The sequence below is a fragment of the Geotrypetes seraphini genome, chromosome 15 (genome assembly GCF_902459505.1).
Source record: "Geotrypetes seraphini chromosome 15, aGeoSer1.1, whole genome shotgun sequence".
Classification (NCBI taxonomy): domain Eukaryota; kingdom Metazoa; phylum Chordata; class Amphibia; order Gymnophiona; family Dermophiidae; genus Geotrypetes; species Geotrypetes seraphini.
In genome coordinates, this window is record NC_047098.1 from 37,897,663 (window position 1) to 37,911,543 (window position 13,881).

At 41.2% G+C, this 13,881-nt stretch overlaps 1 protein-coding gene across 3 annotated transcripts in view; it reads left to right on the forward strand.

Moving 5' to 3' along the window:
* The window catches only part of ITGAE (integrin subunit alpha E), a 136,244-nt gene that overhangs the window by 34,832 nt on the left and 87,531 nt on the right, over positions 1-13,881 (forward strand). For all 3 annotated transcript variants that reach the window (XM_033921420.1, XM_033921422.1, XM_033921421.1), the window contains 4 exons: positions 3,627-3,778; positions 4,815-4,968; positions 9,973-10,123; positions 11,948-12,015. In XM_033921420.1, coding sequence (XP_033777311.1) covers positions 3,627-3,778; positions 4,815-4,968; positions 9,973-10,123; positions 11,948-12,015 — 525 coding nt within the window. The remainder of the gene's footprint in view (positions 1-3,626; positions 3,779-4,814; positions 4,969-9,972; positions 10,124-11,947; positions 12,016-13,881) is intronic.

The following is a 13,881-nucleotide window of genomic DNA, read 5'->3' on the forward strand; positions in this document are numbered from 1 at the left end:
GAGGGAAAAGCATTAGGATCCGTCAGCGCTAAAATGTCATAGAGGTCTGTCAGAGCCAGAGACTAAAAGTGGCGTGGACCTCAGATTTTTAAGGATGTGCAGTTCAGATCCATGAGGTCCCCGAAGTCAGATGCAATGCAGACCTTTGCACACATTTTTTAAACCCCCCCCCTCAAACCCAGATATCCAGTGTCATGCCACGGGGGCTCTCAGAATCAGTGCGGAGGGAGAGATCTGGAGGAAGGGACGATCGGGCTAATTAGCAAAAGCCACGGTGCGCCTCCTCCCTCCTTAGCCATTAGGGAAGGCAGAGATGGGGGTCTTGAGCTGAGCGTGCAGGGAAAGCGGAGGAATAAGCTAAAAGGTGGACTTGTCAATGCACGGACCTCAGATTTTTAAAGACGTGCGAGGTCTGTAAGATCTGCGTTTTACCCCTTCCCTTTCCCTTTCACTGAGAATAATGTCATTTGCTACATTTTACAATGAATGCAGACAGGGCTGGCCTTTGCAGTTGTGGGGTCCTATGCAAATCAGTTTGGTGCGCCTCCCCCCCTCTCCCCGCGCCTTAAGAGTGAGATGAAGGAGATGTAAAGGCAAGCTTGTGGGTGGGAAGAGTATAGAGCAGGGATGGGCAATGAGGGCCAGAATCCAGTCGGGTTTTCAGGATTTCCCCAATGAATATTCATGAGATCTATTTGCATGCCCTGCCTCCCATTGTATGCAAATGGATCTCATGCATATTCATTGGGGAAATCCTAAAAATCCGACTGGATTCCGGCCCTCGTTGCCCACCCCTGGTATAGAGTGTCAGTGCTGAGGAACATGATTACAAAGGGGGAGGGGAAAGGAGATGGAGATGGAATGGGAAAAGAAGCTTTAACTTTGGGTCAGCTAAAAGGTCACTTTGGGCAGCCACAAAACTTAGAGACTGGAAGAAAGCACAGATGTTTATTCAGCATATGCGGACCCCTGAGCCCAAGCTGGCTTCAGATGTCCCGAAACCAGGAAGTTACAGAAATATTTATACATTCTTCTGGCTATACAACTGAATTCTAGAAATAACTTTTCACGTGTTACTTTTCTTAACAATCATTGGTCCTAAGCTCACACTAGCAGGTCACTTATCTAAGCCCTGCAGTCTTTCTGTTACATGTCATTTATGCTGAGATAGCCATAAGAAGCTAGAATGCCCAAGCTAAAACACCCAGTGCAGGCAGGCTAGAACATCAGATAAGTTAGGTCTGCAATGAAACATAATTCAGCATTTTATTAAAGAGAAAACTTAGTTCCAACACTTAGTAAAACCAGTCCCAGACTCCTTCAAGTTGCCAGTTGCAAAGCTGATTCATTTAGTGTGGGGCTCCGAAGAGGATGGGGCCCTGTGCAGCTTTCCCTGTCACCCTTGCTTAAGGCCGGGTGGGAATGAAAACCCATACTATTTGACTTAAGAGTATGAACACTGTCGTATTGTCTAGCCACTTATGTTCTAGCTGAGAGTGCACTGGGCCTGTCTTGCATGTCTATCAAAGTGAAGTGTGCAAATCTTAAACAAACCTGTTATTAAACCTCAGGCCCCTCCCACACTCACTCTAGATAAGGGCATAGCACAAAGATGTCCTCCTTTCTCTTATTGGACAGTAAAGCAAGAAGCTATCAGTGGATTTCAGCTATGAATACAAATGTGGAGGGGCATTTCCAATATGATGTCCAAAAATTGGGTGAAGAAAATGTCTATTTTCAAACCTGCTAGATGTCTTTCCTTCTTTTTTTTTTTTTTTTTAAATGGCCTATCTAGATGTTTTGTCCAACTAGATAACATAACATAAAACTTTACTTTAGAGAATGACACAATGACAAAAATTCATCACCGTTCCCGTCCCCGCGGGAAATAATCCCATGTCATTTTCTAGTGTCTATTTCAACCTCGGTCCTTCTACACAAGCATTCTTCAAAGCAAAGCTTGCGGGTCAGTGGTTGTGGCCATTCATACTCTCATTCTTATGTGAGCCAAGGATAATGAAGCCATTGTGACATCACTGATGTGATTGGTTCTTAGGCACTGGTGGAATGAGGCATTATGACATCACAATATCTGCTCTGGATACCAGAGACTGTCATTCTGTAGTGTCTATCTCAACCTCAATCCTTCTACACCAGCATTCTTCAAAGCAAAGCTAGTGGGTCAGTGGTTGTGGCCATTCATACTCTGATTCTTCCCTCTCTCCTTAAAGAATGACATGAAGATGGTTTCCCGCGGTTATCCGCGGGGACGAGAACGGTGATGAATTTTGTCACCGTGTCATTCTCTACTTTACTTATATACTGCAATAAACCTTGAAGTGTGATGCGGTTAACAGGGGTAAGATAGAGGATCATACCTAAGAGGGGAGGGCACAACGACAAGTAACATAGGAGTGTAAATAACAAAGGATCCTGGCAGGTCAAAGTCAAATACAATGCAGGTGAGGCGATAAATGAAGAACTCAAGAAATAAACAGATCGGATCTCAGGACAAATTCAGATATTGTAAGGGAGGAATGATGTATAATTTTTTGTACCATTATTGGGAAAAAAAAAAAAAAGGTCTAAATTAAAAACATCCAAAACAAGCCAATTCCAGTTCTTGAGCGCACCGAGCAGGCCAGGTTTTCAGGATATCCGCAATGAATATACACAGTGGTGTAGAAAGGGGGGAGGTGCAGGGTCAGACTGCCCCGGCACTGTCTTGGTAGGGGCGCTGACATAGGGTTACCGGATGTCTGGATTTCCCCGGAATGTCCTCCTTTTGAGGACATGTCTAGGGGTCTAGACGGCTTTTCATAACCCGGCACTTTGGATTTTGAAAAGCTGTGTCAGGCAAGGAAGAAGTCCGCGCATGCATGTCTGTCACGCGATGATGTCACGCACACATGTATGTGACGTCACCGCGTGCGTGGATTTTCTCCCCGCCCGACAAAAGTAGGCAGTGGGGTTGGGGCTAGGGCGGGCTTGGGGGCAGAATTAGGGCGGTGGGTGTAACTAGGCGAGCCTGGAGGTGGGGCTAGGGGGTCCGGTTTTCCAAAAGGAAAATCTGGCAACCCTATGCTGGCACCTCTCCCCCTCACCACCCCCTGTACCTCTTTGGCTCTTCACTGGCACAAGTAGCATCTCCCAACTTGCTGCCTGCGCTGGCCTCGGCTTTCCTTCTGAAGTCACTTCCTGGTTGCGGGACCAGGAAGTGATGTCAGAAGGAGAGCCAAGGCCAGCAACGGCAGCAGGTCGGAGATGCTACTTGTGCTGATGAAGTTAAGATATAGGGGGAGGGAAGGGGCATGCTTGGTGGGAGGGATAGAAGTGGGGGTTGAGCACTCCCGCCCCTGATACACTACTGAGATAGATTTACGTGCGCTGTCTCCTTGGTAAGCAAATCTATCTTCTGCACATACATTGTGGACATCCTGAAAACCTGACCTGGCTGGACTCTCGAGGACCAGAACTGCTCTTATGTGTCCTTCCTCTGATTTCATGAGGGTGTATGCTTGCTGCAGCAGTGGCCGGTTAGAAAGTGTACAATTAACAGGAGAGTGCAAGACTAGCAATTTTCCTAGTGGCCCTGACTGAGATTTTCTTTGTTTCCCCATTTCTAGTGTGAGTTTGCTGTGGTGCAGTACGGATATCAGATTCAGACAGAGTTTAATCTGCAAGAAAGCCGAAATGCTCCTCTTGCTTTACAGAAAGTCCAACAAATACAACAACTCAAAAATGTGACTAAAACAGCCTCTGCCATATATCATGTCTTGTGAGTAATAACATTTCTGTATACCACATCTTGCCAGTAACAATGTATAGCATAAATGCCTATAGAGATCCTTTCCTAAAAAGTACCTCCTCTGAATAACTATACAGTCATTAATTACCTCCTGCTAGTAACAATCCCCTCCTATGCACAATTTAGGTTGTCCAACTCGGAGCAGCCCAAAAGGAGGACAATTTTTTTGCATTGAATTTAAATACATAAATGCAACATTACAAATTTTCACTATAAATAGAAATCTAACTCACCATAATGTAGAAGACTTTGACCAAGTAACTTGAACACATTCTAATCTCCTCTCTAGATGCTCAACTGTTGAATTTCGCAATGCTCCAAATTTCCTGCTTAGGATCATTTACGAGAATATGCTTTATAAACCCTATAAATAACACCCTTCATCATTTTTTAGGATCCTCAGCAACACCACTCAGAGTTCAAATAGTCTCATTACTCCAAGCTTTATGTGTTAGATCTTCATTGGATCAACAGTAGTCTATGTTCTTTTGTACTTAGCTTCATTCTTGTGGTCTAGATCAGAAAACTGATGAAGGGTGTTATTTATAGGGTTTATAAAGCATATTCTCCCTATTGGTAGTTACTAATATTGAATTCCCTATTACTTCGATTAGAATAGTGCTTGAAGCTGATAGGATCATTTATGAGCTTAGCTAGCATTTTGGGAATGGGCATGAGTGGGATGTATGAGTGGATAGCAGGGTAGGTTGAAGGTACAAGATGTGGGTAGGGGGATGGGATGGTCTCTCTAGTGCATAGTTATGGTCTTACCCCTATTGCAGACCTGAACAGAAGGTTACAAAGTAGCGCCAGTGAGGTTACAAAGCCTTTGCCCATCCCATAATCGTGCTCTAAAAAGATATCCGATGTCACTCTCCAGAGCTGGTCGATCTCATTCCTTTCCCTGTATCTAACATTGTTTTTGTACAATTAATTGTTTCTTGTGCTGGACAGTAATATATTTTATATTTTTAATAAATTCTCTTGTGTTGCTAATTGAAATTAGAACGGAGATCTTCAATGAAACAAATGGACACAAGAAAGGAGCAACTAAAATCATCATGGTCGTGACTGATGGGGAGCTATTTTGGGACACCCGGAATTTAGTAGACGTGATTAACATGCCTGAAATGAAGGACGTTGAACGCTATGCGATAGGGGTATGTAACATGATTTGTGTATTAGGGGACAGATACGACTACAGACATTCTGCCATAACAGATTCTTTTCAAAGGTCAGAAGACTGAAACGCAAACCAGGATCTGCAGAATTTCATCTTCTTTTGATGTTAAGTAATTTTCACATACAATCCTTCATAGAATGGTAAAGAATGGATACAACTGAAGACAAAAAAAGAAAAAAAATTCACAATTCTATCAAGCTCACATCAAGAGAGGATATCACCTAATTATACTAGAAGAAATAAAAATAAAGGAAAATTTGGATCAATAAGTCGAATTTGAAATCTTCCAAAAACTAGAAATTCAGAAAAATTGTTTACAGGACCAGATCCAACTCTATATGGTGATTCATTATAATAAGACTCCTTAATAAACCAGTTATTATTTCCAGTTCTTCATATCTTATTCAACTGTACATATAGGGCTCCCTTAAGAAGGCACGTTAGGGCCTTAGTGCTTGGAATAGCGAGCACTAAATTGCCACACGCGCCAGCTGCTACCACCTCCTTTTGAGCAGGCAGTAGATTTTCGGCTAGCACGCTATAGCGCGCACTAATCTAGTGCGTGCGCTAAAACGCTTAGCGCATCTTCGTAAAAGGAGCCCTTAATTTGGCTTCAGTTTAGCCACCCATCTGTTTATCCTAGTCTACAGTGTTCCCCCGCGAATTCGCGGTTTGCGAATCGCGGACTCGCTCATTCACGGTCTGCTCCGACCGCCTCTTCCTGTAATAAAGTTGGGCTACACCAATCAGAAGCTGCGTGTCAAAGCAGCCCCTGATTGGTGTAGCCCGACTTTACTACAGGAAGAGGCGGTCGGAGCAGACCGCAAGTGATTTTCTTCACCCGCCGGTGCTCCAGCTGCCCTCTCCTGCCTTTTGACAGGCGAGAAACTGCATTTGCGGTTTTTCAAAATTTGTGGGGGTTCCTAAAACAGAACCCCCATGAATTTCAGGGGAGTACTGGTATATCTCCATTGCACTTGGTCCCTCAGCTACCTATTCTTTGTATTGTATGAATGGCATTAACATAAATCTTTGTTATTTGAATGATTGTTTTTTGTTGTTTTTTTTTTTAAATCTTTATTCATTTTTAATCTTTCAACAAGTGTACAAATTAATATCATACATAGTCTTGAAAACATCACTTGTAAATCTATCAAGAAAAACAACAATTGTATATATATAAACCCATAACCCACCCCCCCTTCCAATTATTATTAATAGTAAACACAATAAATAAGCACCCTTCCCCCTCTCTATTATTCATGGTGTATATTTCAATCAAATAATTGGTGTTTAATCATCACAAAAAGATGTCAATGGCCCCCATATTTTAGAAAAGGTCTTATAGTTTCCATTTTGTACAGCTATTGATCTTTCCATTTTGAACATATGACATAATGAGTTCCACCAAAAGGTGAAATTAAATTTACTACAATCCTTCCAATTGTTGGTGATATGTTGGATAGCGACTCCAGTCATGATTAATAAAAATTTGTTATTAAATGATGATATCTGACTCTTTTTCCTCATAGCTGTTCCAAATAAAACTGTATCATAAGACAGTGCTACATGATTTTCCAGTAAACAATTTACTTTTTTTTTTTTATTTTATTTTTTTTTTTAAATTTTATTTATTAAATTTTTCAATTTTTACAATAATTGAATCTCAAGTAATATAATTAATTACTATATATCATTGTATCTATCATTAATACAACTTAATTTATAAACAGTATATATTATAAATTATATATATTCAAATGTTATAAATCCCTCCCCTTTTTATAACTAATGATTCTAAAAATTATACATATCCCACCCCTTTTCTATATAAGTATTATAATTGTGCTAAGAAGTCTAATCATTAGAATAATTAGTCAATGGTTGCCAAATTTTTTTGAAATTATGAAAATTCCCATGTTGTAATGCTAATACTTTTTCCATTTTGTAGATATGACAGACAGAGTTCCACCAGAACGTATAATTTAATTTGGTATAGTCTTTCCAATTTTGAGTGATTTGTTGCATGGCGACTCCTGTCAATATTAATAGTAGCTTATTATTGTTTACTGAGATCGGACTCTGAGTTCTCATTGCAGTTCCAAATAATACAGTGTCATATGAGAGTCCTACATGATTTTCTAGTAATTTGTTAATTTGGGGCCAAATCAGATTCCAAAAGGCATTTACACAGGGACAAAAAAAATTAAGTGATCTAATGTCCCTATTTCTATTTTACAATTTACTTGATCCCAGATGGAATTCCAAAAGGCTAAAATATAGGGACAATAAAACAAAAGATGATCTAAAGTCCCTATTGCAAGATTACAATGCCAGCATCTATTAGACTTTGAACTATTCAACTTCTGTAATCTAACTGGGGTCCAAAATGTTCTATGCAAAAGAAAAAACCATGTTTGTCTCATAGATGCGGACGTTGTACATCCTATCCTCCAAGATCAAATCTGTGGCCATTGAGAAGCTGAAATCTGATGCTTAATCTCAATGCTCCAAATATCCCTAAGACCATTTTTAGGTTTTTTCTTAACCAATTCATTAATAGTTTTATACCACTGCGCAACCTGGTGACCCAGAAAATCTACCTGGAAGCATGAGAATTCCAAACTAAATTGAGTATTAAGACTTTTCCATTCAGGGAACCCTACCTGAATGGCCTGCTTCAATTGCAACCATCTAAAACTTTGTGATTTATTGAGCCCAAATTTATGTTGCAATTGTGTAAAATCCAGCAGTTTATCATTTAAAATAACATCATTTAAAGTCCATATACCTGCAATTATCCAATGCCTCCAGATGATCTTAAAACCGCCAATCTGAATCTTGGGGTTTAGCCAGATGGATTGATTTGTTGATTTGCTGATAGGAATATTAATCAAATTATTCACAAATCTTAAGGTTTTCCAAGTATCCATCAAAATTCTGTTTTTTAAATTCTTTATTCATTTTATAACTTACATCAAGTGTACAGTAAATATCAAGCAATTATAATACAACATCACTTGAAAAATCTTCAATATCATACACCAATAAGATTTAACCCCCACCCTCTCCCAAATTCATATATAACTAATATATACCACCTGAAAATAATATCTTATAACATTCATATATATATTCTTAATGGAAAACCAAGAACCCCCCCCCCCCCCACCCCAAATCCACATGTGTATTAAAATTGGGGAAAGTGTAACTTATTCATTACTGTAATTTAATAATGGTCCCCCACACATCCTTAAATTTATTATAATAACCTTTTTGAACTGCTAACGCTCTTTCCATTTTATACACATAACAAACTGAATTCCACCCAAAAATAATAATTCAATCTTCTATAGTCCTTCCAATTATATGTTATTTGTTGGATGGCAATTCCTGTTAATATCATCAAAAGCTTGTTATTATTAGCAGATATTTGACATTTAGCTCTCATAGACATGCCAAATAAAATTGTGTCATATGACAATGCAACATGATTCTCTAACAGGCAAGTTATTTGATCCCAAATAGACTTCCAAAAAGCCTAATATCTATGTTATGTGAATGTTCTTCCATGCTGTCCATTAGGTATCATTTCTATTCTGCAGATATTTATCATATTTCTGTTATATGATTGTTTTACAGTGCTGTCAAAAGTTTACTATGGTTGACAGGTCAAAGGCGCGCCGACAACCCAGTGCAGACAATTGAGCACAAGGCAGAAGCGCGCCGAAGAAAAACAGTATTTTAAAGGGCTCCGATGGGGGTTGTGTGTGGGGGAACCCCCACTTTACTTAACAGAGACCGCACCGGCGTTGGGGGGGGGTTGGGGGGTTGTAATCCCCTACATTATACTGAAAACTTCACTTTTTCCCTAAAAAAGAGGGAAAAAGTTAAGTTTCCAGTAAATGAGGGGGGTTACAACCCCCCAACCCCCCCCAATGCCGGCGCGATCTCTATTAAGTAAAGTGTGGGGGGATTCCCCACCAACACCCCCTGTCGGAGCCCCTTAAAATACTGTTTTTCTTCGGTACGCTTCTGCCTTGTGCTCAGTTGTCTGTGCTGGGTTGTTGGCGCGCCTTTGTCTATAAACCGTTTACTATATTCTGTTATGTTTTATTATGTATGTAAACTTGTAACCCGTTTTGAGCTACAGCCTTGGCACCCTGAGGGTGTGGGTTTGAATCCCATACTGCTCCTTGTGCCCCTGGGCAAATCACTTAGGCCCAAATTCTGTAATCAGCGCCTAAAGTTAGGCACCTATTTCGGAGGCGCCCAACTAGATAGGCGCCTATCTAAATTGAATAACAAGCTCAATTAGGCTTTTTATCAGCACTGATTGAAACATAGGCGCCTATCAAGAAAGCGCGATTCTGCAATAAGGCACCTCTAAAAATTTAGGCGGCCTTCAAAAAAATAGGCGCTATGCATGTTAGGCGTGGGCGTGGCTACATGTTAGGCGCCTTGTTGCAGAATCACTGCTCTTAAACGTGCTTAAGCGCTCAGCTAGGCGCCTAATTTTTAGCTGTGCCTAGAGCTGGCCTATTTCTTGGGCGCCTCCAAAATAGGTTCTGCTCAGTGTGATTCATTAAACAGCACCCAATTTTACTTGAACCGCACTGAACAGTGCCTAATTAGGCACCTAACTTTTGGGCGCTTCTTATAGAATTTGCCCTTTAATCCCCATTGCCCCAGGTACATTAGAGTGGGAGCCTGTTGGGAATAATTTGTAATCCACATAGAATTGTAGGATCTGCGGAATATAAATTATTAAAAAAAAAAAAAAAAGAGCCCTTCAGGGAGGACGGGATATAAATCCAAATAATTAAATAAATAGATGCGTTCCAGGTTTCTGAGACCTCTCATTATACACTTGCCTGGCCCTCTATGAGTGTCTGGAAAGCCTTGAATATGACGAGTAATTGTTGACAACTCCAGTTATCAGGTGGTTGTTCTTATTCTGTGGCCTTTTTCTTTCTTTAAGGTTGGAGAAGCTTTTAACAAGACCAAGGCCTTGCAAGAGCTGGAGCTCATTGCATCGGACCCCGATGATAAACACCTATTTCGTGTGACTAACTATTCTGCTCTAGATGGGCTGCTCTCCATGCTGCAACAGAAGCTTTTTCAGATGGAAGGTTAGCTAACCGTTGCCTTTTTCTTCCACTTCTTTGATGTGTTTACAGCACAAGGTCACAGATGGTTTTGTTTCCAGTTCAGGCTTGAGCTTGGGCCTAGTAATGGAGTTGCAGGAAAGCCAGAGAGTAGTATCAAAGCCACTAAGTCACAGGGAGACTTACTGGGTCAAAAAAAGGCTGCTGTGGCAGAATAAAATCCAGATAATCAGCACCAGTATCCCGGTAGTAATTGGTACTGAATATTACTCCTATCTGGATAGCAGTGATATTGACCCTGCTACCAACGGTGTGAGGGCTTTCAGGGGATTTAATGAATCCCCAACTCTATAGTCCTGCCTTTTTCTTATTATTTTTTGTTTACGTTTTGTTTGATGCAGTGTGATTTGTTGAGTAGGCAGCCTGCTCAACCAATCAAGCTGTACCAAACAAAAGTAAACCAAATTTAAAAAGTAGGGCACTTGGGCTGGGGATTCTCCAAACCTCTTGAAGGCCCTGACAGTACTGATCTGATTTGATTGGTTGAGCAGCATCTGTCTGTTGCCTACTCAACCAATCCAATTTACAGCAGTGCCCTCAGGGCCTTTAGGAGGTAGAGAGAATCCTATGAAGGCCCTGACTGAATGCCTTTGCCTGCCACCCAGATAGCTAATTGGATGACCTCTTTGCTGTCCTAATTCTATAGGGATAGTTATCTGGTTAGTGGATTGAATAGTGCCACTAACTAGATAACTTTGGGGACTGATGTTGATTGGCCCACGGATAGCACTAGGATGGTCTATAATGATTTTCAGTGGCATTGTCCAGGTAATACAAAATATATGAAAAATATATATTTGGGAATAATACTCTAAAGCAGGGGTGTCCAACCTGCGGCCCCGTGAAGTATTTTGTGCGGCTCCAGTCTAGGGTGATGCAGTGTTTTCCTCTGCTGCCCCTGGGTGTTTACCGTCTTGCCGGCTCCCTCCTCTGTCTTGTTGCAGCATTTGCGCATTTGTGCGGCCCCGGAAACATTTTTTTTGGCCAATGCGGCACAGGGAAGTCAAAAGGTTGGACACCCCTGCTCTAAAGCTTTATACAAAAATTTTCACTTAGCTAATTAAACAAGAAGCTAACCATTCAATTCAAAAAAGTTATTGCATTTATTATTTATACACAAATACACCAAAATAATGCAAAATTACTACATAAAACAATCACACCATTCACACCACACACTCATTGCACTTTAACAATATTACTATACTAAGTTTTATACCAATAAATCAACCAGTTATTAATCTAAAAAAGATTATTCACCACAAATGGCAAAAGGAGAAGTCTGAAAGTCGAAACTTAACTCCAGCATCTCTCCCAACACCTGAGAGAGGTACAGCCAAGCAACGCCCGCTCTGGGTGACTTTCAGTGTGTGATATATGATAAAAATCATTCTCATACAGTTACAATCACACACACAGTCAGAACTATATACTCTATCGTACTTTGGGCTGCAGAATTCCAGTTAACCAGTATTCAATTTACTGGTTCTCTCAACCAACGGGCAAAAAAAAAATATAAAAATCTCCCACGATCCTCACCCAATAACCTCCAAAGTCATACTCCTAACCCAATAACCCCTCTCACTCCCTCCCTCCCTATAGCCCCCAAAGCATCAAGGCAGCCCCAAATCTCCCTCCCTCCAACCCCCAAAGAATCAAGGCAGTTCCAAATCTCCTTCCCTCCCACCATCTCCCGAAGTATCAAGGCAGCCCTAAATCGCCCTCCCTCCCACCAGTTTCCATTGTCAAAAAAATATGCTGTTTTCCTTACCCATGTTTCTCTTCCAGGTACCAAGGGAGAAGCTTTGAAGTTTGAGTTGGCACAGACTGGTTTCAGCACCCACATGCAGGATAAGGTAAAATATTTTTAAAGCAAGTGCTGTCAGTTTGACATGACAGGTGAGAGGAACAAGGGGCAGGTGTCGATCTCATAGTGTGAAAACAAAGTTTATATCATAATAATTATTTATATAACACATATAAGATGGATGCAGTCCTTTACAGAGACAAATGCAGAGCAGTTATATAACAACCGCACAAAGGCTTAGAGGTGCCCATGTTGTGTCTGCTTTGTGCCTTGTAAAATGGTCCCCTCCCTCACAGTTACATCTGCTTAATGGCAGGTTAACTTTTTTTTTCTAAATTTGCATGGATATGTGCATATTTTATAATATATGTGCATATCTTGCACTTCTGTCCCAGTCTGGCCCAATCTACACTCTCAGGAACATCTTTACATTAACTATCAGGTCAATATTCAACCGCTGGCTGGCAGCCTGGCTAACTCTGTGAATATTAAATGCCAGGCTGTTTTTGGGGTTGATTTTTTTTTTTTTTTTTAATAGCTGCTAAAAAGTTAACCAGCTAAGTCAATATTTAGCGCTGGCTGATTACGTTTATAGTGGCCAAAGATAGGACTGCCATTTGCGTGGCCCGATTTGGTCGCCAAATTTAGTTGCTCAGCATTGACAATTGCTGGTTATTGCGCGACACTGGGATTCTCATGCTGACTATTTGCATGTAACCAGTTAAGCACTATTTAACCAGCCAGAGCCGTTGCTAGCCAGTTCAATAGTGCTCAATTTCGGCCAGCATGTATCAACAGCGTGTCTTTTATTTTATTAGGATTTAGCTCACACCATTTCAGAACTGGCTCAAGCCAAGTTGAATTCAGGTACAACAGATATTTCCCTGTCCTTAGCAGATTCATAATTAGGGCTCCTTTTATCAAGCCGCGCTAGCGGAGCTGACGTGCGCGACTTTTCATCCCGCGTTAACCCCCTGCGCTGGCCAAAAACTGCCAACTGCTCAAGAGGAGGCGGAAGCGGCTAGCGCGGCCGGTGGTGTAGCGCATGCTATTACGCGCGTTAAACCGCTAGCGTGGCTTGATAAAAGGAGCCCCTTAGTTTGAGTTACGTGATGTTGTGTATGCCCTCAGGTTTAGGCATATAATTTGGGGTAGGTATGGGGGGGTAGTGGTCCCCTTAGTGCGGGATACGGCATAAAATTAATAACTCGCACCCCCCTCAAACATTGTATGGCCCCCTTTCCCCTACTGCCATTATGACTTTCATAGTCTACGCCCTTCCGACATAACAAGGCAATCTATACTAATGCCCTTGGAAAACCAAAGCCAAAATCCACAGAAAATCAGACAAGTGGTTCGACAACAAACTACTCCAGCTCAACAGACATTGCAGACAACTTGAAAGAAAATGGAGAAAAAGCAGCTAAGAGTCCACAAAAACAGCATGGAAAATAATAAACAAAAAATATAAACAAAAACTGAAAGAAAAAAGAAAGACATACTACTCAAAACAAATAGGAGAAGGACCCCAAGACACAAAAAAGCTATTCTAGCTGCTAAAAGCTCTCACAGACACCCCACCCCACCTAGCCAACAGCAACTCCTCTCCTCCTTCAGCCACCCTCTTAGCCATATACTTCAAAAACAAGATCGTAAACATCGGAGCCACGATGAATGGAATCCCCACTCACATAGGAGAAACCTCATTTCCCCCCACAGAAAAAGAATCAGTTGCAGCAGATAGAACATGGTCCCATTTCTCACCCATACAATGGTCAGACTTCAACAATCTATATAATAAATACAGCCATGCAGCATGCGACCTTAACCATTGCCCCCCATACCTACTGAAAGCCTCAAGTACACTTTTCCGTTCCCTGCTTCTACAATGGATACAATCTTTACTATTAGAGGG